Below are 26,125 nucleotides of genomic sequence, written 5' to 3'. Positions count from 1 at the left end.
AGCTTCTTCTAAATTTTTTCTAATGTATAATATATGATATGTGTTCAGTAAATGATGATTGCTAATGATTAATAAAAATCCAGGAGTAAAATTATGTATTAGGGTAGATTGTGTGGCTGCCAGTCTTTTTCTATAGATAATAATAACCAGCATTTTTTAGCATTACTAAGTGCTGTCGTTGTGTACAATGAGTCAATTCCAGCTCACAGTGACCCTGTGTGGCAGAGTAGAACTGCCCCATAGGATTTTCTTGGCTTTAATCTTTACAGGAGCAGGTCACCAAGCCTTTCTCCCACAGTGACTGGTGGGTTGACCTTTTGGTTAGCAGGTGGGCACGTAACTATTGCACCACCAGGGCTCATCTTACTAAGTGTTAAAGGACCACGAAAAAAATGATTTATAAGTATTTTTTTTTCCCCTTTAACCCTCACAAGAGCTCTGTTAGTTTTACTCTTATTATCCCCATTTTACAAATTGAGAAATTGAGGCTTAGGGAGAATAGGTGATTTGCTGAAGGCCTCACAGCTAGCACATAATTTGATTCAGTACTTAAACCCAGCTCTCTTCTGACTCCAGAGTTTGTTTTCTTAACTATCGCACTCTGAGAAAGCGGCTATTTGTTTGAAAAGGTTTCGTTTGTTTATTTGTTTTTTTATTTTTAAGGAATGCCACTGAAACAGTGCTGCTAATTTGGTTAAAATCTCAGTCCAGGAAGAAATGCCTAAAGGAGCCACTTGATTTACTTCCTGTCTTTATCCACATTCTCAGTTTGAAGTATCGTTTAAGAACCTATCTGCCTCTAGCAGTGTATTCTACTTTGGCACAAAATCAGATTCTCTAAGCGCTTCACTTGTGTCAGTTGTCCCTGATTTCAGGAGATAGTGCCAAACCATTCCTCTAGTGTGTTCTCAGCACTGAAACTACCAAACAAGTTTATCCATTAAGTAATGCCAGGAATTGGTTAGCTTCCTGGAAACAGAATTTGTCAACCTGATAAACCAGCTCTTATAATAGCATCATCTTCTCCAGAATTAGAAATGGTTTCTCCAGCCACACTTGTCGATTTGATTTGAAAGGTGGTTCTGTGTGTGTGTTTGTGTGTGTGTGTCTGGTTTAATATCCAACAACTGAAATCCTCAATTCTAAGAGTAGGTACATTTGTACTGAAAATGCTGTGCATTCTCCTCCTAGTTTGCTGGATGCACCTTAGAAAACACCTACCTAGTCATAATCCTCTATTTATCCAATTTCCTGTTACAGTTGGCCCAACTAATTTAATATATGTATTATACTTAATAATATATATAAGCCAATTTAAAATATAAGCCAATCTTCCTAGTTTAGATGCTACACTCTAGTTTTTAAACCTTGGTTGAGAAGTTAAAAAACAATAAGCAAGTTCCCTTTGTTTAAGGAGTCTGTAGGGAAACTGATAGAAAATATAACTGATGGGATGTATGTGTTTTAATTTTGACAACTGTCTTTCTGTAAGTACGCACTTCTTCCTCATTCATTTTTTCCTTTACTATGCGCTTTTGGTAACAACTCTGACTCTCACATTTTGAAGTGGAATTACATGGGAAACTACTATTGCTTTTCCTGCAAGATTTAAATTTAATTTCACTTTTCTTAACAAGCAAAAATCTCTTTGTATGCACCCTTCTCCTTCCTTTCCTGTACTACCTCAAAGGGCAAAGGGGACACCTGAGGACATTTGGTCTAGGAAGTGGGGAGAGGCAGAGAGCATGGAAGAAGAGAATGGAGTGATTCTGCTTCTTATACTTCATGCTGTTCTTTTTTCCAAGGAGTATTAGAGTATTTCCCAGGGCAATGATAAAGGGCAGGAGATAGGCACTCTCCTTGGGTGGAGTCTTCAGTATTTTCTTCTTTTAAGGTGTGCCCCAAGTGACTCACTTGTCACCACAGCAAAGTGTAACAACTCATCCTTCATGTTCAGCAGATTATTTTCAACACTTATTAATGCAAAAAAGAAGAGTTAATTTATTTTTTCAAGTATGTTCGGCGCTCTTTGGGTGGATGAAGACCTTTTGAAGAACCTGGGAAAAATGTGCAAAACATTGCGTTGGGCTGGTTTGGGTTCTGGGTTTTGGCCAGCTGTCCTCAGTACGTGAGAACTCTAATACTGTATGCTATTTCAAGAAGCAGAGATTGAAAGTAATGCCAGTAAGGCAGAGACAACGCATTGCTTGGTCAGTTAGGGAAGAAAAACAATAGAACTACCTTTTGACTTCCCTCTGGGAAGCAGAGGGCCTATAAACCTGTAATGGTTTGTGGGGATTCGGAGGCTAGGCCTGTAAAATAACTTCTCTTCAAAGCAGCTATGTAAGCTCCTTGTTTGATACCTTTTAAAATGTGCTTTCCTACATATGATGGTTTAAGAACAGGTTTGTGCTGACTCTATCCCATAATCAGCTCTCTACCAGCTCATCTCTTCATTCAGTACTGTACCATGCTGTGCTGAGTTGTTCATCACACCAGCTTCTCGTCTCTTTTTCCTCATTGGGTTTCTCTCGCACTGGACCTGTTGCTCTGCTTGAGCATTCGACTATGTGAGTGTGCACGCACGCTCACATCAATTAGTAACTACTGGTACCAGAAATCTGATCGGGGAGCTGTTAGGAATCCATTTAAAATTCAAATTGAGGTAGCCTGACCTCAGTTATCTACTTTTCAGAGGCATCAAATGCATGCCATTACAGTTACAGGGTCTGTCATTTCACTTGGGCGGAATTCCTGAGTATTAGTTGCATAATTTGTGAAAGTACTTTTGCTGGTATGTGTTTAAGTATCTTAGCCCATGTGTTCTCTTTTATTGCAGATGAACAAGAAGCATTGGACTCGATCATGAAGGATCTGGTGGCCCTCCAGATGACCCGACGTACCCGGCTGCCTGGATATGAGACCATGAAGAACAAGGACACGGGTCACCCAAATAGGCAGGTGTGTGTGCTAGCTAGATTTGTTGGGGAGGGGTTTTCAAATGGGAAATATTTGAGAAGCCAGGGGTACTTTAATAGCAGGCTTGGATGCTGTTGGCCCCTTTCTTTCACAGTTTGTTAAATGCTAACTGATACGTACCAACCAAGGTGTGGGTCTGTGATCTGGAGTCCAGAACCTTGTGCATCTAACCCTGATAGCTCTCATCTCTGGCGAATAAGAATAATTCCTTTGTTTATTGTGGAGACGGTATTCATATAATTCTTTTATTCTTTTTCTTTACTGATTACTCGGCGAATATTTCATCCAGATTCACAATCCCTAACTCAGAAGGTTTTTAGCTACCTTCAGTCATACATACTTAAGAAAAGTTAATTTTGGTATTAGCTTACATAGAATATAACTAGGGAGGGAAAAGTATTTACTAATTAAAAGGTCACCTAATGTATCCGAAAGGCAACGATGAGTGATTTTGTGTTGTTTATAGCTGTTTCCCCTTATGAACTCAGGTAATTTGAGAGTACCTGCTTTATTGGAGTTGTCTGCTTCTTTAGGAAAACAGTGCATATTTTAGGTAACAGTTAACTTGTGTGCTCTTGAGAATCTTCTCGCCTCTAGTGTCATCTGCCTCCCTGTCTCCTAGGCACTTAGGCCTGCAGAAAGGAGTGAATGAAGGAGCGTTTTCCTTACCAGTGGGTTTCCAGCACTGTGTCATTTGGGCACGTTTGATGAAATTTTTTCCATGACATTCTCCTTTGTGGTTCTCTTTGTTCTCAGCAACCCCCTCTTTCCTCCTTTGCACCTTGTCCACCAGTTCTTCAGAAGTACCCTTAGTTCTTGGAGAAGGTATAACCCCCTAGAAGGTTTTCTGTCTGGGGTCTACAAGATGTAACTCCAGAGTATTTCCTGCCTTTTGGAATATTAAGGGCCCCGAGTTCTTTTGTTTCTTGTTATAATAGAAGGATTAGTTTCAGGAGTTGCTTTCATTTTTATGGTTACCTTATAGAACTGGGGGAACAACAGACTAGGGCCTATTCTTGTATTATTTTAATATATTATTCTGTCTAATTGTGTGTGTTCTTGCTGCAACTGGTTTGCATTCAAAGCTGCTTTTGGAAGGAGCATTCTTACCAGAAGTGAGTCCCCTCCCCCAGGCTTGAGCCTAATGACCTCACTTTCCTTCCTGTCTTCCTATGTGGAGTGTGCTTGCTAATGCGCTCCAGTCAGCTGATCTTTCTCCAAACTGGACTGTTAGTGTGGATATCAGCTAGTGGGTAAATAGGGGAAGCTTTCTTGAGTTGGAAGGCTCAGAGGGACCAGGTTGGGAAGAGGGGGGATGGAGTGGTTCCCAGTAGCTCCTTGAAGGGGGGGCTATCATTTAGAAATCCTTCTGCGTAGAGCCTAAAATCTATTATAAGAGAAGTCCTGATTTTTACTGTGCCTGCTGCTATGTCATTGGAGTAAAGTGGTTATGAAGGAAGAAGGCTGTGAAAAGGATTGATTACTGGTTAGGAAATAATCCTATCAAGAGGTACTGGCTCTGTGAACCCACAATTTACATGAATAGCGTCAAACTTTTCCTGTTGCATGGAGGATATAAATTAACCTCAGTCTTTTTGTTTTTAAAGAAAAAACACAACAGCAGCAGCCCAGCCCTTCTGAACAGCCCCACAGTAACAACAGGCTCATGTGCAGGGGCCAGTGAGAAAAAGAAATTTTTGGTAAGGAACCAAATCACCCCTTAAAGCTGAAATGTGCTTTTTAATCTTGATACTAGTGCTGGAAAAGTGTAGAATTAATTTCCCAGATAAGTTGTTTTAGAGAGTATGTAGGGAGCGCTGGTTACTCATGACCTATATGTTCTGTGCCTCTAGTCACCATTTCTCACAACAGTGTTACAAGCAGCTTCCCTCAGTGCTGCCCAGTAACCTTTCTGTGATGATGGAAATGTTCTGTAACCTTTCTGTGATGATGGAAATGTTCTGTATCTGTGCTATCCAATATGGTAGCCACTAGCCATATGTGGCTATTGAACAACTAAGGAACTCACTTTTAAATTTTCTTTAATTTTAGTTAAAAAGTCACATGTGGCTAGTGGCTATTGTATTGGTCAGTATAGCTTTATGTACTAAATATAAGGGACTATTGATTTTTTGGGGGCAAGAAATTAAGTATATGCTTGGAGATTCCTTGGTACATTCATTCCTTTCACACAGGCATTGAATTTCTAGGCATTGTGATAAACTCATCGGTGGGAATCCTGTCTAAGGATTCTGTTCTGGGGGAAGGGAGGATCTGGGGGAAATATGAAGCTGTAGAACTTCTAAACATAGCTTTTTAGAAATTGAAGGTCAAATTTTATGCTGACTTTGGATAAAAAATAGAAAAAAAATTAATTTTTCTATTTTTTGCATAAAAGGGCAATGAAAATGTCATAATAGCTTTTCTCAGTAATGAAGTCAAGGTGGTAGAATGGTATCTTCTGAGAAGTGTGGTAGAAGTCCAGCTTCTGACCAGGAGTGGTATTCTTCAGCAAGAGCCTGAAAGCAGGAAGAGGGAACAAGTCTGAGTGAATGTGGGGTGGGGCATATGCATCTAGGGGGCTGTTTACAGCTTAGTGTAATAAAAAGAGCCTGGCCTAGGAGTCCAGAGATGTTGATAATCCATTAGCATAGGGCTTCACAATTTACAGAGTAAATTCACATTTATTATTATTGTTGTTTATTTTAGCTTAGGCCTGGGATAAGATGAAACCATTTTCTCCATTACCAGTTCTTCCACCAGAAGGCCATGCTTAAGAAGAGGAATGAAAGATCAAAACCTAGTTTAAATGTCTAAGAGATGCCAAATTGGGCATTAAGTTCGACTAAAGATTCAAATCGCAGAGTCCTATTTGAAAGTAACCAAGTATTTTGGCTAGCAAGGAAGGTTGTTTATCAAGGCTGACATGGCGCTGGCAGAGGTAAACAGCCTTTCAGTGTAAGAATGGCAATGCTGGCTACAAGGCATAGTTGAGATTGGCACAACCTTGGGGGCTGAAGCTTGGCACAGCAAGAAAGCCAGAGGAGCTGTAGGTTCATTGACGGAATTGTTTGGGGGTTGAGGACTGGAAAACCTAATTTAATAGCTCTGCTTAGCAAGGCTTTCCTTTTCTCTGAGTAAACTAACTGAAAAAGAGAATACAGTTGAGAACAAGTAAGCGTTCTGAGCAGCTATGGAAGTACATGGGCAATGAGGTGCCAGCCATAAACTATGTGCTAAGAGGTAGGATCTGTGTTCTCTATATTTTCTCTCCTATACACTAGCTCCCTGGGAGCCTGCATTGTGGTGAGAGCTGACTGACTATTCCTTGATGTTTGATACATCCTGGGTATGGCTAAGAGCTATGGTTGGTTTTGCCGGCCACGATGTGCAACATCCCTTTAGCAGTCATCATCTCAGTGCTTTATCAGTGGATGTTAGTCCTCTGTAGATTGGACAGTTTCGTGTAGTGAGGAGAACACTGGCCTAGGAATCACTGAGTTGTTAGTATCCATTAATATAGGGTTTTACTTTCACTCTTGTGGTGTACAACAACTATAAAAAATAGCATGTGAATAATACTTTAAGATTTATAAAGCTCTTACGCAAAGGTATTGAGTAGAGCCAGGAAGCAAACCCAGATCTTGTGACTTTTGTACACAGTAATTTTACCATGTGTAAGTCATATAACCTTTCTGAACTATAGTTTTGCACCTGAAATATAGACATAGTAATACCCACTGAGTCTACCTCTTAAGGTTCTTGTAAGGTCAACGGCAGAATGTAAAGCACTTTGTACATTGTAAAACGAATGTACAAATGTCAAGTAGTGGTGTTAACATCACTCCTATGATGTTCTGGTTTTGTGGGTATGAGCTCTGGTGAATACTTCCAACTAGGGCATGGAACTGAAGGGGTTAAGCTTTTTCTACCTTCACTGGATTGTCCTTACTGTCTATCTGATGGCCCTTTGCAAACTTCTGAAGCTAGCCTAATTTTTCAAAATTCCAGTGGAGGAAGAAATATAATCCTTATTTCCACTGATCCCTCTTTCCCTTGAATCTTATCAGAATAGTAGGTAGAGGCTTTGAACAGACCCCAGAGTCTGGGTCTCACCCTCCAGATGGTCACTGGTGGGTGATTCAAAATGGAGAAGCTGCTTTCTTCATTGCAGTCACAGGCAGAGCAGGGCCTTGGCTGTCAGTTCTAGAGGAACAGAATTCCAGGAGCTGTTCCCCAAGCAGAGTCAGGGATTGAGCAGACTGCCTTTTGCTTTTACTGTGATAGACCTGACTCTTCAGGACCTCCCTTCTCTTTCAAGGTTGTTATGGGCTAGCTACTTTGAAAATAAAACATGTTAAAAGCAACATAGAAGCCTGGCATTATATTTTGTAAGAAAGTTACTTTATAATCATCTCTTCCTGTGATCTCTTAGGGCTTTTCTGAGTCATGTTTACAAATAAAATCTTTTTTTTTTTTTTTCAGTTGCCCTTTTTTCCCTTTCTCATTTATTTACTATCTTTGGCAAAGTAAGGACTCCAAAGATGGGAGTATATAGTAAATACGGGGTAGCAGGAGCAATACTGCATCAGGGAGAGGGTATGAAGGATAATGGCTAAGACCTTTGCTAGGTCGAATTAGTTCACAACCTTTGTCTAAACAGACTCTTGAGAGACCTCTTGGGTTACATGTTCAACTGTCAACTCTAGACTTTGAGAAGGTCATATTTCTGCTTAATCATTGTTGGTTATTCCTTTTGGCCCTGCTAAGTTCTCAAATCTGTAGTGCAACCTGAAGGCCTGTACTGCCTCTTTCTGGGCATGGCTGTAAATATTCCTCTCACCAAATTTGCTGTGGTGGGCCAGGGGACTTGAACCCGCCTAAACCTGAGTTTCTGAACAGGAACTTTTTTCTCAGAAGCTGTAGTACCTCTTCATTCAGTTTAACATGTGCCTATAGTCAAGCTCCTTAGACACACAAAAGAAATATAAGTCATGTTCTCTGCATCCCAGGAAATAGGAAATGAGAAATACATACATGCAAAAAAAAAAAAAAAACTAAGGTGGGATGCGGTTGTGCCTAAATGTACGGTACAGATAGTGCTGTGGGAGTTCAGGAAACAGGAATGAGCTTGGGCTGAAGGCATTATGGTTCACTTCTGGAGGAGGTGGCACCTGAACCAGGCTATGAAGGATGTGTAAAAGTTTGCTGTTGGTGTTGTCTTGTGCTGTTGAGTAGATTTTGACTCATGGCGACCCCATGTGTTACACAGTAGAACTGCTCCATAGGATTTTCTTGGCTGTACTCTTTAGGAAAGCAGATTGCTAGGCCTTTTCTTTCATGGTACGGCTGGGTGGATTCAGACCACCAACCTTTTGGTTACCAGTCAAGTGCAAACCGTTTGCACCACTTGGGGACCTTGTAAAAGTTTAAGTTAGGTGGAAAGGAGGAAGGATGGCACTCCAGGTTGGAAAACAGAATGTTAAAGACCTAGGGGAAGGAATGAATATGGCATAGTTCAAGAAATAGGGTGGACATTGATCTGGCTGGAGAGGAGGATTCCTGTTGGGAACAGTGTGAGATGGTTAGGTCAACTGAATGAGCCTACATTCCAGCGGACTCTGAATGACAGCTGAGGATTTAGACTTTATTCTATAGGTCATGGGTGTCACTGGTTACTTACAAGGAAGGGACATGAGTGGGTTGGAAGGAAGAAGCTGAGAGGTACAGAGGCTGATTTAGGAATCCAGGAGTGAGGGGAAACGGGCTCAATGAAGGTGGTGATGGGGAGAATGGAGAGCAAGGTCTCACACCTTGCTTGGAAGGGAGAATTGAACTTGCTATCTAGCTCTGAGGGGGAAAGGAAGGAAAGAATCAAGCAGAACTCGGAGGCTTGGGCCTGTGTAGTAAAGAAAGTGGAACTAGCATTAGAAATAGTGTCGCTGAGGAGGGAGACTAGGGGGTGGTTGATGCAGACACATGTGGATAGATTGAGTTTGAAGTCACAGTGAAAAAACTCTGAGTGTGTGTGTGGTTTTTGTGGGTCCACAACACCTTATTTGCAATTCTGAAGTCCAAAAAAATACTGCAAACTAAAAGTTTTGTTTTGTAAATTTGTAGCAGACTCATTTGGCAACAAAACTTTGCCTGAATTGACACAACTATTTATAGTCTTTATTCCACTCATTGTGAAGAGTCACAATTTTCAGTGAAAGATGAGGATAGCTAGGATAACTAACTTGTGTTAACAAATAACATCTCAGTGACTTTAACAAAATAAAAGTTTATTTCTTGATTGTGTTACCTGTCCAGTGTAAGGGAGGGGAGGAAGCTACTCTGCACATTCACTTAGGGACCCAGATTGATGGAAGATCTGTTGTCAGAGCTAGCCACAGGGCCCCCAACTAACTGGGAGAGGCTGCGAAGTCCAGGGGTGTGCGTGGAGTCCTTGTGAGCACTTTGTCTCTGCTAGGGGAGTGCTGCCCCAGACACCCCGGGGACCTCACGTGCTGTGGAGAAGGTGCACCATATTACCCTCTAAATACAAAAAGATTTGCATTCTGAAACACTTTTTGGCCCCAAGAGTTTTGGCTAAAGTATTTACTGAGCACTTATTAAATGTCAGGTACCATTCTAATCCCTTTAAGGACCCCTGTCAGTGGTTAAGTGGTTAAGTGCTTGGCTACTAACCTAGAGACTGGCGATTCAAACCTATCAGCGGCTTCAAGGGAGAAAAGACTTGGCAATCTGCTCCCATAATGATGATAGCCTAGGAAACCCTGTGAGGTAGTTCTGTTCTGTCCTGTAGGGTCACTATGAGTCCAAATTGACTCAACGGCACACAAGAACATTCTAATCTCTTTACCCAAATTAAATCATTTAATCCTTTTGATAACTGCGTACGATACATACTACCATTATTTTCACTTTACAGCTGAGAAGACTGAGTCACAGCGAAGTTAAGTAACATGCTCAAGGTCATAGTTAGGAAAGTAGCACCAGGATTTGAAGCCAAGCAGTTTGACTCTAGAGCTGCATTCTTTAAAACTACACAGCTGCCTCAAATATGTGGCAGGCAGATGAAATCTTGATTGAGATTGGGGCTGGACATAGAGATCTGAGAATCTTCAATTTAGAGGTGGACAGATTAAGTTTATCCCCCTGGGGAGAAAGTGTGGAGAGAAGGATTTCTCAATCTAAAGGCCAAAAGTCCAAACACTGAGGAATGGTCACATGTTGGGGGAGGGTTGGGAGAGGGCATGAAGAAGAGGAACGAACAAAGAAGCAGAAGTGGTTAGAGTGGTTCCCTGGGCTGGGATGGAGTCACAGAAGTCAGTAGAGGAGAGAACCTCATGAAAGAGGACTTGCTTGCCAGTGCAAAACACCTCAAAAAGGTCAAGGAGAAGGTTGGCAGGAAGGAGCTGATCAAGTTATCTTTTTCGGAACTTTCTTTATCCATTGCTTGTTATGGTCAGTCTGACAGGGGAGACTGAGATTTAGGAACTAGGTGGATTTGGGCATACTACATGGCACAGGGAAGCCAATCGTGGGCCTGCATCCTGCACTGGAAAAGTTGTCACCATGTCAGAGAGGGGATTTGGTGCCCTAGGCATCTCTGTTTACACTGTTTAACTGCTCACAGGCTTGGTTAATTTTGGGTAGGAGTGATTTGTGCTTTGGAAGGAAAGTTTAATCCCTTTTCTGACTAAAGTCACATAGAATAGTGCTTGGATTATGACTCACCATGAAATAAATTTAGTTTCTTCAGCCCCAGGAATGGACTGGGTATGTGTGGGGAGGGGGGGTTCCTTCATTAAAAAAACCAAAAACTCATTGCCATCAATCCTATTCTGATTCATAGCAACCTTGTAACCTTGTAGGACAGAGTAGACCTGTCCCATAGGGTTTCCAAGGCTGTATTCTTTATGGAAGCAGCTGCCACATCTTTCTCCTCTGAAGCAGCTGGTGGGTTCAAACCACTGATCTTTCAGTTAGCAGCTGAGGACTTAACCACCGCACTACCAGGGCTTCTTCAGGTTCCTTCACCCAGCAAAAACCCAGTGCCGTCGAGTCGATTCCGACTCATAGGTGTGTTTAAATGCAATGTTCCAGTTTATGAATGAGAGCTACACCAAAGCGTGCTCAGCTATGGGCAGGAACAGTTGGAAGGATGTGGTAACCCCACTGCGGGAACACACAGGGCTACAAAGTGCAGTTAGTATTTGGGAGATGCCAGAGCCAGTTGGGGAGATAGAGTGTATGAAGCTATAAATGGCATGTCAGAGCTGAGCAGCATTTCTCAGGCACAGTGCTTTGGAGGGCCTTTGCCATGGTGACTGTTTAGCATTTCAGGGGAAAGGAGAAGAAGGAGATAGTGAAAAACTGCTGGCCAATTGTGTATTCCTTGAGCCTACACAATAACTTCCTCCACAGCACTGCCCTGCCTTCCTGAGTATGTACACACACATACACATAGACTCACGTAGAATTCACACAAGATGGTGACGTGCTGCCCCCCATTCTACCTCCTCCATCTCCATCCACCCACAACCTCAGTCATAGGCCCCACTGCTGGTTCCCCAGGCCTTATAGCCTGCTGCCTGACTGGCACCCAGTTTCCTGGCTGTGCTCCATTACTTACCCCAGATATGGGGAGCTTTCCATCTCTTCCACCATGAGTTCCAAAAAAATAAGGTCACAAAACATGCTTTGATAGTTTTCTTCTTTCAGCGCTCTTATGGAAGCCCTGCTTCTGTGGGTAAAATAAGCCTCATTTGCCTGTGTGAAACCAGTTGTAACATAGCATGGTAGTTAAGAGCTAGGCTTCCAGGGTTCAAATCCTAGCTGTGCCCTTATAAGCCATGTGACTTTAGGGAACTTAACCTCATTGTAACTCAGCTTTTTTCTGTAAAATAGAGATAATACAGTATCTGTTGTGAGGATTGATTTAATTAATATATGTAACATGCTCAGGACAATGCCTAGTACCTAGTAAATGCCCAGTAAATGTTAGCTATGCTGATGTGTTTACTAATGGATAAAGTGGTCCATATAAAAGGATGAGCCATCACATTGTAGGCCTATTCCTCAGGGGAACCTTGCTGTCCACTGTTTAGTATGTGAACTTTTCAGGGACACTAAGCTCTTTGAGCCCTAATTTCCTTGTTTTTAAAATAGCAGGGTTAGAGGTTGGAAAATTTCCTTTCAGCTCTTGTATTCTAGTTTGTTGATTCTCAAAGTGTGTTCTGAGGATCCCTAGGGGGTTTCCAAGACCCTTTCAGGGGGTTCATGAGGTCCATACTATTTTCATAGTAATACTAAGATATTATCTGCCTTTTGCACTCTCATTCTGTCAAGAATGTACAATGAAGTTTTCCAGAGGAGAGGCTGCATAACCTTTGATATCACAATAGATTGAATGCAGAAGCAGATATGAAAATCCAGCTGCCTTCTATTAAGCTGGACGTCAAAGAGATTTGCATTCTTCACAGTAAATATTTTTGAAATATATAGTCAGTAATTTTTAAAAGTATAGATTAGAATTACTGATCGAATTCAGTGGACACCTTTTCTGGGCCTGAAGAGAATTCCAGCCCGCTAATCTCTTGAGAAAAGGGAGTCTATTATGCATCCATCCTCCATTCCAGCTCTCGCCTTTTTCTGTCATCTGCTCTGTCTGCTATGTGTTCCTCACCTTGAGATACTCTTGCACCCTCTTCTTTCTTCCAAGCCACAGTTGATGCATTTCTCTTTCCCAGCTTTCATTCATTGACTGTGAGCTTTCTCTCTTCCATCTCTAGTTGCTGGTCTCTTGACAGTCTTCTTTACCTGTTCTTTTCTTCTGTAATATCTGTTCCCTTTTTCTGGCGTTCTTTAACTCCCTCAAGTTGTGGATTTGCACCTTTGCAATCTCTCTCCATCCCCAATTTGCTTTTTAACGTTCTAACACTTTTACTTCTCCTTATTTCCAATGTTTACACTGAGTTCTGTTCTTCAGTTTATTCATTCTTTTAGCAAGTATTATTAAGCACAAACATTAATATGCCATTCCTTTTGCTTTGTACTGGGAGAATAGAAACAAGATAGATATGATCCTGGCCCTCATAGAGGTTACAAGCTACCCATGATGGACGTTTTGGATAAGGTTGGGGACAGTGTATGAGGTTATTTTGTCCGGGGTCCTGCTTTACCCCCACTGAGGTAACCTTAGGAGGATCCTGGAAACCAGTAGTAGTCCTAACAGTAGCAGCAACAGCTGCAGGAGCAGCAGCAGCCATTTATTATACATCTACTCTATATCAGGTATTTTACTTTGTCTCATTTAGTTCTCATAGCAACTCTGTAAATTAGGTATTTTTAGCCTCACCTTGCAGATGGAAAAACTAAGAGGATAAGTTACTTGCCTATAGAGTAGAGGATAAGTAACTTGCCTACAGAATAGAGGATAAGTAACTTGCCTAAGTCATATCAATGCCAAGATTTCTTTTTCTATTCATTCACATCAGCCAAGAAGGAAAGGTATCCTGGCTCGGAGGTGATGTGATGGGGGAAACTCCAGAGCCCGTTGTGGAAATAGTGTGTGGAGCTAGAAATGGCATGTTAGAGCGGAGCAGCATGAGCAAGGGCAGCCCCCTAGAGATCTTGTTCTAAGACTTTGTTGGCCCTGAGGTTAGAACTGGAAGGCTGCAACTTGTTGGAAAGGAATGCCTATCAGGGTAGAGAAGCCAGAGTGTGAGCCACTGGGGATGTTTGCCTCCTGCTGCTAAAGGATAGCCCAAGGCTTACCTGGGAATGGCAGGAGCAGCACATGCCGGAGAAATCTCTAACCTGTCTATCATTCTTTTTGGCAGAGTGACGTCAGAATCAAGTTTGAGCACAACGGGGAGAGGCGGTAAGTCTGCCTTCTGATCAGTGGTTGTGTTCATGTGTGCTGAAGTTCTCAGAAAGCATCAAGGTCGTGAAAGCCATTTCCCTGTAGTAATCCCTGTGCATAATGGGTTGATTGGGTATAAAGAGGAGTTTCACTCTTGGCTGGATGTACCAAGTGAATCCGTTTCTGCTCTGAGAATTGGAAGTCATTTCAACTGCTAATGTCTTACTTTCTGCTGTATTCTGCTGATGTTTTACTAATCAGCGTAATGCCATTATGCTGGGCAGGGAAGCCAGCCTCCAGCTCTACTCAGACACCTGGACACTCTGCCATCTGTGGGCATTAGAGGGCAATCAGGATTCTCCTGTGACGTGATACCATTCCCATCCCTGGTAGAATAACCTTGACTTTGTCTGCTTTACAGGCCAGGTTGGTGAATTGGAAGTGTCTTTATCATATCCCTAGGGTGTAGGAAGCTGGATCAAGCCATCATTTGTGAAAGATTTCTTATCCTTTGAGGATATAGAAAGAGGGAATTTTTCATCTGTATTCTGCATCTTGCCTCCTTAGGGAAGTGAAAGTAATATTACAAAACTTTTATGTCCTTTCTCCATTTTCAGTATTTTAGGTTTTTATAGGAAGTCAAGGTTAGAAGTTCTCAGTGGAGAAAAATATGACTGTCCTTAATTTCTCAAGTTATTTAAGGAAAAACTTTTTAAAAACACACAGAGCTCTGGTCATGGGATATTTGGGATCCTGTGTGTGTGTGCATGTGTGCGTGCCTGGCACATGTGCACCTAAACGAAACTAAACCCATTGCTGTCGAGTCGATTCCAACTCATGATGACCCTGTAGGACAGAGTAGAACTGCCCCACAGGGTTTCGAAGGTTGTAAATCTTTATGGAAGCAGACTGCTTCATCTTTCTCCTGTGGGGTGGGCTGGTGGGTGTGAACTGCCAGCCTTTTGGTTAGCAGACAAGTGCTTAACCACTGCACCACCAGGGCTCCTTACTTGTGCACATAAATGTCTTTAGTATTTATTTCCCACTCTTTGCCTTTCTCTGCTGTTAACACCCTCCTGCACTTCTTCCTTTGCTTTGAGTATCTGGGGAGTCTGAGAGTGGACCTGTGAGGATGAGGGCCTCCTACTTTAAGAGTCCCACCAAAGAACCTTATTACCTCCAGATATTCTCTGTACTGGTAGTGCTCTGCTGCTGGCAACTTTCAGCCCCCTTTGAAGCCAGCTCCAGAGGAGATCTATGACTGCTGTTCTTCCTTAAAAAAATACACTCACATCCTGCAAGGTTGTCACAGGCTGCCCAGTGGATACACTGTGGAAAGTGTGGTCTGGTGAGCCAGGGTCCTGCTGCTGCCGTGGGCTCTAGGGCTGTTCCAGGCCTGGAGGAAGGAATGTCTTCTGAGCTATGTCCCCACCTGCTCATCCTGTGTCCTGCCAGCGGCAAGGAAGTTAAATTGTCACCTCATTGTTACTGCTTTTTATACTTCGGACTTGACTTAAATGTAGGTTTAGGAGGGATGGCTAGACTTGAATCAGTAGTTTTCAGAAGCAGATAGAATATCAAAAGCTCAATTGTGTTGGAGCCTAATTATGCAGTTACGCTCTCCTGAATTCCCTGTTCCCAAAGTGGTGTGCAGTTACAGTGAGCAGACTAACACTGAGAAAGTATATGTGTTTGGTTTCAGAGAAGCTGCCAGATCAAAACCACAAATATTTAAGGTGGTCAGGCAGGAAGGGCCTTCTGAAGCCCTGAGCAGCAGAGAGTTGGTATCAAGGTTTTGAAAACTGTGCGTTCTCTTTTTATGGAGCTGTTTCTACGAGGCATGGCATTTCACTGTTTGTGTACTATTTGAAGAATTGAGGACTTTATAAAGGACTTTGGTGTAGGGATGCCAAGTTCAAGCTGCTCTGTGCCAGACAGCTCTGGTTTTATGTCTTAGGATTTTGTAGAGAGTGTCGTTGTGGGCTTTCTTTACTTTTAACAAGAAATTTGAGTAGTATCTAGTTAAATATTTGTAGGCCTTGTAGAATCAGAATTTACAGAAAGAAGAGTAAAGAAGTAGTGACTTTTCCCATTCACCTATGCCAGGTATCCATTCTGCTGGGCTGACTTTTCCTTTGAAAGAGTGAGGACCCTGCCCCTCCTCCCTCTCAGCACCAGGAGGGCAGAAGAAGAGGATTGTAGATTAGGATCTCCTTCCTTTTGAAAACCTTGACTCCAGACATTGACAGGGTGGTTGTCACAGGTGTTAGACCCCTCTTTGAAGCACTGGCCTAGAAATGCCTGTTATTTAGATGATGTGATGGCAGCAGCTTAGATCTTATCAAATCTGGAAGTCATGGTTTCTGATCTTGACCAGACCTTTGGACTGCTTGAGAGGGTTTTGAATGGCCCATTGCCAGACCAAATGCAGGAGAACTTATCTTTGAGCCTGATCCTTTTCCAGCAGTGTGGTCGGGACTTCGGAGGGGTCTCTTCATATTTTATCCAGAAGGGGTGGTCCCTTTTGAGCTGATGCTGAAGCCTTGATTAAGGGAGTATAATTTACTCTTAGTAATCAATGGAAAGCCATTTGTGGGACAAAGAACTTGGTTTGGCTCTTTGACTCAGGTTTCTGAAAATAACTCGAGCAGTCTGATGCCTTTGTTTTCCAAAATAGCTGGGCAAGTAGAGGCTGCACAGGACCCACACCTGGTAGACTAACTTCAGGAAGGGAGGGGGAACCTCATGCAGTTGTGCATATTTGTTATAGGATCAGTCCTTAACTATGCATAAAGGCCCAAGTCATGCATATTCACTGAGGTCCCAATGACCAGGGGACCCAGGACCTTGGATCTTCGGAGGCCTCCTGGGTCGGTGAGAATATCCATGCACTGGAGAGGGTGGCGTGTCACTGGGAACAGTGAAGGCCCTGTACCGGGACCTCTTCCAGACCTTGCCTGATGGTGTCTCTTTGCGTGTATCTTTTCTGGTTATAATAAATGGGTAACTGTAAGTATAGGTAATAGTTCCACGGGTTTTATGAGTCATTCTAGCAAATTATTGAACCCATCGGCATGAATGAGAACCAACAGAGAGAATGGTGTTTGCCTGTTTGCCAGGGCCTGGAAGGACAGAGTCCTAACTTGGCGATACTCATCTCTAGGTGGTTAAGGTCAGAGAGGGAAAGTGCCATGTGGCTGGCTGGTGTCAGAATGATGAAGTGGGAAAATGGAGATATGAGTTATCTTCACATTTTGGAAATTAGCCTTATGTTAGCTATTATTCATAACACCATTCTTTCAAAAGACTTCAGAAAACACCCATATCTCTACAGCACCTAACAGTATCACTATTTGGGACAATTGATTTAAGAGAAAAAATTTAAGGGTTACAGTATGGATAGATTTGCCTGGTGGAGGCAAACTAATATAGCTAGCAGTATAATTTCCAAAAATGAAAGGTGGTGATTGATGAAGAAAAAGTTATGGAGGAATTATCTTTGAGATGTTAGGCTTTGCATGAAGGCCAGATTATGGTTTATAGTAATATTCTATCAGCATTATCCAGTAGAACTTTCTGCTATAATGGAAATATTCCGTATCTGTGCTCTCCAGTACGGTAACCACTAGCCCACATGGCTAGTGAACACTTGAAATGTGGCTAGTGTGACTGAAGAACTGACCTTTTAATTTAATATAATTTTAATTTAAATAGCCACATATGGCTGATGGCTACCATATTGAATAGTGCAGTTCAAGATGATGAAGGCTTTTATGCAGCCCGTTGATTTAAGTGAATCTCTTACAGAAGAACATGAAAGAAATTATCTGGTCATATTTCATTAAAATCCAGTGGCTTAGATCCCTCTTTCCTGTGGCTTATTGCTTCTTCCTCTGGTTATGCCACTTCCCACTCTGGGGAGAAAGGAAGATATAAAAGAATCAAACACTTCTCCCTCTCAGCATGGAGGAGGGCAAGAAAGTACAGAGGCTCAATGGCTGAGTGCTGCTACTCCACCACAGGCTAGTCTGACTCCATCCGGCCTAGGACGAGGTGTTCTAATTTTCATCTTCCTGATCACGTTGAACATCTTTTCATGGGTTTATTAGCCATTCGTAACTCTCCTGTGAATTCTCTCATCATATCCTTTGCCTGTTTTTCTATTATTTGTCTTCTTCTTATTCATTTTTGCAAATATTTTCTCCAGGTTTGATGTTTGTATTTTTTAACTTTGTCAGTGGTTTATTTTATCATCAGAAGTTTTCATTTTAGTTGCCAAACCTGTCTTCTTCCATTTTGACTTAAGTATTTCATATTATGCTTAGGAAGACCTTCCCACTCCAATTTTTTTTAATCCTGTGTTTTCTTCTAGTATTTAAAAACGTGTTTTTTTTAATATTCAGATCTTTAGTCAATTTGAGTTTATTTTGTGTACTTTTTAAAAATGAATAGGCAATTGTCTGACCACTACTTGTAGTGTAGTCCAAGTTTATATATATCTATCTTTCTAATACTGTCTTCTGTTTCACTTATCTCTTTGCTTATTTTTGTTTTTATTAAATTTTAGAGTACTGAGTTGAACCCATACGAAATTGCCATTTTTGCACATCAAAAATGGTTGACTATCAGCAGTCTCATATAGTTGAACCTATTAGATTTACTCAAGCTTTTTATTATGAAAATCTCAAACACATATAAAAGTAGGGAGAATATTATACTGAACTGCCATGGACCTGTTACCCAGCTTCAGCATTATTAACATTTTGCCAATCTTTTTTCATTTGTCCCCCCCTTCCATAACAAATCATATTTTAATATCTTTTTGGACAAGTTTTTACTCTGTCCAAATTAATAGAAGCTGTTTTCTTTGAATTGATCTAATCTCTAGAAAAGTCTCAATATCAATACTACTTACATGCTAGGTACGTCACCTGGTAAAAAAGCTGATGAGCCTTATAACCAACTCCAGGGGAATTCCTCTAACTCTGATAAGTCTGATTTTAGGAATCTTGATTCTGAGCATAATCAGCATTGAGATTCCTGTGGAATCTCGAAAATGAACAACAGAAAAGACCTTTTGAATCCTGGAGTTAAGTCACTCAGGAGTTGAGAACGTGTTTTCAGGACTGCTGAAATCCCCAGGCTTTTTAGTCATTTCCTAACAGGAGTATTTGGGACATAGTTTTTAAATCCAAGTGGCCAGCTATGATACTGAAGTGCCATTGGCTGAAAGGTCCAAGCTGAAGTGGTAGAACAAATTAAATGCTTGGGACTGAGCAATACTTGTGGATACTACTGACAAATCTGAGGGATGCTCAGAAGAAAGGTGAAAGGGTAAAAGTAGATAAGAAAAGAAAAAAAAAATACAGAGAAAGGTAGGCTGAATGACGCACAAAAAGAAAATCATATGTTAAGAAAGGGAAGATATCACTCAGAAGCCGTAGCTTCTGATATACATTTTAAATATGCATTAACATTAACATTAAATATGGCTGATATACATTTTAAATATGCATTTAACCTAGCTTCCTGCTCCTTTTCAGAATTATACCATTCAGCCGGCCCGTGAGATACGAAGATGTGGAGCACAAGGTGGCAACGGTATTTGGGCAGCCTCTTGAGCTACATTACATGAACAATGAGGTAAGGAAGTTGATGGATGGTGCAGGTACAAGAGGGGACAGCTGCCCACTTTGTTTCTCTGTGCCTAACTGAGGACTTTTTAGTTTGTTTCTCTAATAGCATCTGTAGGTATTCATTTTCTGGACCCCATCTTAATTCAACAATTGTGGGAGTTCCGGCTTTCACTACGTGGGAGATTACACAGCTGTTTCCATTACCCCTAGTCATTCAGTGCAGGCAGCACTGATACTCTGTGGTGGAATCAGGTGTGGTACCAGGGCTTATACTAGGCTTATACTGTCTTTACATTTTGTACGGTCTCTTAATAAGGAGCAGAGGGGTTAGCAGGGGCTGGAGGAGATGTGGAAAACTGGTGGGTAGATCCACTAATGACAGTCGTGAATGCTGGATTCTGCTCTGAGAGCTTAACTCCTGATTGTAACTTCTTTGTCTTGAAAGTTGGCACGTATTCCAATGATTTTTTTTTTTTTAATTGTGCTTTAGGTGAAAGTTTACAGGTAAGTTAATTTCTCATTCAAAAATTTATACTCATATTGTTATGTGACATTGGTTGTAATCCCCACAATATGGCAGTATGTTCCCCCTTTCCATTCTGGGTTCCCTGTGTCCATTCATCTAGTTCGTGTTCCTTCCTGCCTTCTCGTCCTGCGTTTGGACAGGAGCTGCCCATTTGGTCCTTATATTTGATTGAACTAAGAGGAACGTTCCTCATGTGTGTTATTTTTGTTTTATAGGCCTGTCTAATCTTTGTCTGAAAAGTGGGCATCGGGAATGGTTTTAGTTCTGGGTTAGCAGACTGTCTGGAGGCCATAGTTTCAGGGGTTCCCCCAGTATCTGTCAGATCAGTAAGTCTGGTCTTTTTTTGCGAATTTGAATTCTGTTCTACATTTGTCTCCTGCTTTGTCTGGGAATCTCTGTTGTGATCTTTGTCAGAGCGGTCACTGGTGGTAGCCTGACACCATCTAGTTCTTCTGGTCTTAAAAAAAAAAAAAATTTTTTTTTTTTTTCTGGTCTTAGGCTGGTGGAATTGCTGGTTCATGTGGTCCTTTAGTCCTTTGAGCTATTATTTTCCTTGTGTCTTTGGTTTTCTTCATTTGCTTTGCTCTGGGTGGGATGGGACTAATAGATGTATCTTAGTGGCCGTTTGCAAGCTTTTAAGACCCCAGATGCTACTAACCAAAATAGGATGTAGAATATTTTCTTTATGAACTATGTTATGCCAGATGTTCCCTGAGACTATGGTCCCCAAGCTCCAGCCCCAGCTACTCGGTCCCTCAAAGTGTTTGGATGTGTCTAGGGAATTTCTGTGCTTTTGCTTTGCTCCAGTTATGCTGACTTCCCATGTATCGTGTGTTGTTCTTCCCTTAACTGAAGTTGACAGTTGTCTACTATCTCTGATGATTTCTTTAAACCCCCCTCAAAACAGTTCTTATTTATTCCTACTTTGGACGTCCCCAAGAAGGAATTCTTTTGAATATAGGTTACTCAGGTACTTTCCCAGCTCCAAGAAAGGCACTTAAAAAAAAACAAAAAAAACCATTGCTGTCGAGTCTATTCCGACTCATAGCAACCCTATAGGACAGGGTAGAACTGCCCCATAGAGTTTCCAAGAAAGGCAGTAGTGGCGACAGTCTTCTTAGGCTGGTGCTTTGCATTAGTCTGCAGGACAATGTATTTATTTATTCCTAGTAAAGAGGGTGTTCCTTGAAGGAATTGAATTGGGAGGCAAGACAAGAAAATTGAGCAACAAAATAATCTTACAGATAGTAGATCCTCACTATCTAATTTTATTTTATTGGTTGAGGGGTTTAAAAATTTTCTCCATAGTTTGAGGCTGAAATTTGCAAGCCAGACTTTGAGATTTTTTGACTAAACACCCCCTGATCCCTTTCCTACAAAATATACAATTACAGTTGAATATACCACCACATAGCTCACTAAAACAAAACCATCTGATCTTTTGTTTTTTGGGTAAATTTTAGAAATATAGCAAATTTGGAAAATAAATCACTAACTCTATAGTTAATACATAATACAGACATAAGTATTTTAAAGCATATAAACTAATACATTTTAGGTATAGGATATGAAAACCCCAAAAATATAAATGTCAAATCCACGGAACTTTTTAAAATTGTACATCGTACAGCTCAAGCTTCAGTGACTACATAGGGAAGTGAGGTTAAAGTCAGCTGGCTAATCAGCATTAAAGAAGTTTTTTAGTTAGTAGAGACATTTCTGGAAGATTTAGTACTCTTTTCTCTTTCAGGTAATATTTCCATTAAGAATTCCACCTGTAAAACTCTTAGAACAAATGATTGGAGTAAAGCTTTGGGACGTAGGTTTTGACCATGGATTCTTAGATATGACACCAAAAGCAAGAGTAACTAAAAACAAAATAGAGGAATTGGATTTCATCAAAATTTAAAACTTTTGTTCTTCAAAGGTCTTTATGGGTGAAATGAAGAGACAGCCTATAGACAGGGAGAAAATATTTGGAGACCATGTATCTGATAAGAGTTTAATATCCAGAATATATAAACAACTTCTGTAACTAAACAACAAAGAGAAAAACAACCCAATTAAAAAATAGGCAAAGGACTTGAATAGACATTTCACCAAAGGTGATATACAAATGACAAATAAGCATGTGAAAAGATGTTTAACGTCATTTGTCATTAAAAAAAAAAAATAGGGAGATGTAAATCAAAACCACTTCACCTCCACTAGGATGGCTATTATCAGAAAAACGGAAAATAACAAGTGTTGGCAAAGTTGTGGAGAAATGGGAACCTTCACCCGTTGCTGGTGGGATCGTAAAATGGTGCAGCTGCTGTGGAAAACAGTATGCCAGTTCCCCAAAAAGCTAAACATAGAATTACCATATAACCCAGCAAATCCACTCTTAGGTATATATACAAAAGACTTGAAAAGCAGGGACTCAAACAGATTCTTGTACACCAATGTTCGTTGCAGCATTATTCACAATAACCAAAAGGTGGAAATAACCCAAGAGTCCATCAGCAGTTGAGTGGATAAACAAAATGTGGCATACATATTTTCAAACTCTTTTGCCAGAAAAATGACTGCCCAGAATATGGGCATTCCTTTATTCAAACGTTTATGCAGAAATTAATTCTAAAGCCAAATTTATTGTTATTATTTTAGATCATGCATATCTTTCCATATTCCACTAATGTCAATGATCAGGAGTTGACTGATTTATATTTTATTAATTTAAAATCTCTTAGGTCCTTTTTTCTTTGCCCTCTAAACCCTGCCCTATCAGGATTTTAGAACCCCAAATGGGAGAGCTATTGAGGTGTTGTTTTATTTTTTAATAATAGCTTTATTAAGATATGGTTCATATACCGTAACATTCATCATTTTAAAGTGTACGATTCAGTGGTTTTAGTATATTCATAGTATAATCAACGCTACTAATTCCAGAACATTTTTATCATTCCAAAGAAAAACCCTGGAACAATTAGCAATCACTCCCCATTCCTTCTTCCCCTATCCCCTGGCAATCAGTAATCTACTTTCTGTCTATGGATTTGCCTATTCTGGACATTTCATATAAATCGAATCATAAAATGGCCTTTTTTGTGTGGCTTCTTTCACCAAGCATATGTCTTCTGAGTGCATCCATGTTGTAGCATGTATCAGTACTTCATTCCTTTTTATGACTGAGTAATATTCCATTGTATGGATATACCACATTTTGTTTATCCATTCAGCAGCTAGTGGACGTTTGGTTTATTTCCCCTTTTTGGTTATTATTGAACATTTGTGTATAAGTTTTTATATGAACATATGTTTTCTTGAGTATATGCCTAGGAGTAGAATTACTGGGTCATATTTCTTTTATGGTAACTCTATGTTTAACTTTTTGAGTAACTGCCGGAGTTTTCCACAGCAGCCGCACCATTTTACATTCCCACCAGCAATGTGTGAAGGTTGCAATTTCTGCACATCCTAGGCAACACTTGTTATTTTGTTTTTGTTTTTAAATTATACCTATTCTAGTCAATGTGAAACGATATGTCATTGTGGTTTTGATTTGCATTTCTCTAATAACTAATGATGTTGAACATATTTTCATGTGCTTATTGACCATTTGTCTATCTTCTTTGAAGAAATGTCTATTCAAAGCTTTGACAGTTTTTAAATTGGGTTATTTGTCTTTTATTGAGTTGTAAGAATTCTTTATATATTCTGAATACTAGACTCTTATCCTATATGATCTGCAAAATTTTCTCCCATTCCGTGGATTGTCTTGAGATTTTGTTTTGAACATCATCCTACATTCGCTTCTCCCAGTCTTTGATTTAGAGTGCTCATCAACTTGTATTATAAATGGGGAACTGAAGAAATTAGTTTTGCTTTTGCTTAATTTTGTGTTTGCCACAAACATTTTAAATCTGATGTTTGCTAGGTCTTAGACAAAACATTCTGTCATATCTTTAAATGCTAATGTTGTCTGCTTTGAAATGAGACTTGTCTTTACCCTACAGACCTTCTCTTTAATACTTGGATAGAATAAAAGCAGAGGAGGTAGTTTTAGGAGTCCTAGTCATGGATTTTTGCCTATAAATATTAAGATATTAAGCTCTGCTATGTCCACATTTGCATTCTTGTTTGAATAAGCTGTTTTCCTCCCCTGCCAACTCCCACCCCTCCTCTGTCTTTTTTTTTTTTTTCTTTAATTGTGCTTTAGATGAAGGTTTACAGAGCAAATTAGTTTCTCATTAAACAATATACATACTGTTTTGGGACGTTGGTTGCCAACCCCATGACATGTCAACATTCTCCCCTTCTTGACCTTGGGTTCCCCATTACCAGCTTTCCTGTCCCTTCTGCCTTCCCATCCTTGGCCCTGGGCTGGTGTGTCCATTTAGTCTTGTTTTGTTTTATGGGCCTCCTGTGTCTTTCCCTGCTGCTGAATTTGGGTAGAAATATGGAGGCTATAACTGTCTGGGATTTGATGTTTTGGAGTAAAGAGTATATTTAGAGAGGAAGCTCTTTTCGGAAAATATCTCAAACTGAAGCACTGATTTGTGCCACAACATGGATGAACTCAGAAACATTAAGCTAAGTGAAAGAAGCCAGACACAAAAGACCACATATTGTATGATTCTATTTACATGAAATGTCCAGAAATGGCTAATCCATAGAGACAGAGAGTAGATTAGTGGTTGCCTGGGGCTGGGGTGGGTAGGAGGGGAATGACTGTAAATGGGCACAAGGGATCTTTTTGGAGTGATGGAAATGTTTTAAAATTGAATTGTGGTAATGGTTGTGTAACTCTGTAAATTTACTAAAAATTATTGAATTGAATGCTTTAAAAAAAAAGGATAAGAAACTATCTCTATGTTTTCAACAAGATCTTTTAAGACTCCATAATATTCAAGGATTTTTTTTTTCCTTCAAACTTGTATTTATTTTTTATTTATTTTTGCAAACTAAAGCTCTGACATAGACTTGTAGCTTATATGATTGATTTTCTTTTTCTGTGTCCTGTGTCATAGCTCTCCATCCTGCTGAAAAACCAAGATGATCTTGATAAGGCAATTGACATTTTGGATAGAAGCTCAAGCATGAAAAGCCTTAGGATATTGCTGCTGTCCCGGGACAGAAACCATGTAAGTATCCCCTGTTGTGGCCTGGCAACTGAAGACAAAGCTTGTTTTCCTTCAGGAGCTTGCTTAGCTTCTTGACAGCGTTGTGCGTGACTCAGCCACTTCCAGGGTGAGAACATAAGCACATCCCAGCCCACTGTGTCGGTGACCAGAGAGCCTGATAAAGGAGAAAATTGTTTTGCTTTATGTTTATATTCTTTCATTTAGATTTTGACCTGAGTAAGAGAGACTTGATCAGCACAGGGATGCTGATTAGCAAAGGCTGTCGAAGATTTGAAACTATCACGCTTTGTAAACTCAGTTCCCACAACTCCTCAGCAGCCTTGCCTTTCCCCCAGGACACATACAGGAAGCAAACTTTTCCTTCTGTTCAATGAGAAAAAAAGCCATGGACTGGAGAGCCTCTTATAACTTATCAGCTGCTGCCTCACCAAATGGCAGTCAATTTACAAGGGTCATCAGGAGTGAGGAATTATCTCTTATGCAATTTCCTCTCCTGAAGGGCTCCTGGGGACCTCCATTTCATAGGAACGCTTGCAATCTGTTTTCTAACCTCTGATTCCTTTACCAGCCTTCTTTAGATGCATGTTCCTTAAGGTGCCTGCACTTTTTCCTTTCCTCATGCTTAACACCCCTCCCATCTCACCCCTGCCAAGCTTAGGCCTCAGTATTGTTCTCATCTGAAACTCCTGGAGTTAGATAATCACAGAACCTCCTCTTTGTCTAAATAGAATTTTGTTTATAATTCCTGAACTCCCATTTCTACTCTCCAAAGCCTTGGTGTCTACTGTCTTTTTAAAATACTTCAGCATCTTCAGTATTTCTTGCTGCTCTAGGCCTTGGACTATCATTAACTCATTCCTGTTAAAGACTTCTTCTCTAAACATGCATCTAAGTCTTTATCTCTCTGCTCTTGACCTTGTTATAAGTTTTTAGTCGAACTGCCGACCTGAGCTCTTAACCACTTTGCCGCCAGGGCACCAAATTA

General features: G+C 40.6%; 1 protein-coding gene across 7 annotated transcripts in view; it reads left to right on the top strand.

Moving 5' to 3' along the window:
* Nucleotides 1-26,125, top strand: part of MAP3K3 (mitogen-activated protein kinase kinase kinase 3) — a 60,577-nt gene that overhangs the window by 5,568 nt on the left and 28,884 nt on the right. For 5 of the 7 annotated variants that reach the window (XM_064270940.1, XM_010594557.3, XM_010594556.2 and 2 more), the window contains exons 2-6: nt 2,840-2,961; nt 4,587-4,679; nt 13,830-13,870; nt 19,396-19,495; nt 25,027-25,140. In XM_064270940.1, the coding sequence (XP_064127010.1) occupies nt 2,840-2,961; nt 4,587-4,679; nt 13,830-13,870; nt 19,396-19,495; nt 25,027-25,140 (470 nt within the window). The remainder of the gene's footprint in view (nt 1-2,839; nt 2,962-4,586; nt 4,680-13,829; nt 13,871-19,395; nt 19,496-25,026; nt 25,141-26,125) is intronic. The other 2 variants (XM_010594560.3, XM_010594559.3) reach the window with 1 other exon arrangement.

The sequence above is a fragment of the Loxodonta africana genome, chromosome 18 (genome assembly GCF_030014295.1).
Source record: "Loxodonta africana isolate mLoxAfr1 chromosome 18, mLoxAfr1.hap2, whole genome shotgun sequence".
NCBI lineage: Eukaryota > Metazoa > Chordata > Mammalia > Proboscidea > Elephantidae > Loxodonta > Loxodonta africana.
This window is presented reverse-complemented; position numbering and strand designations above follow the sequence as displayed.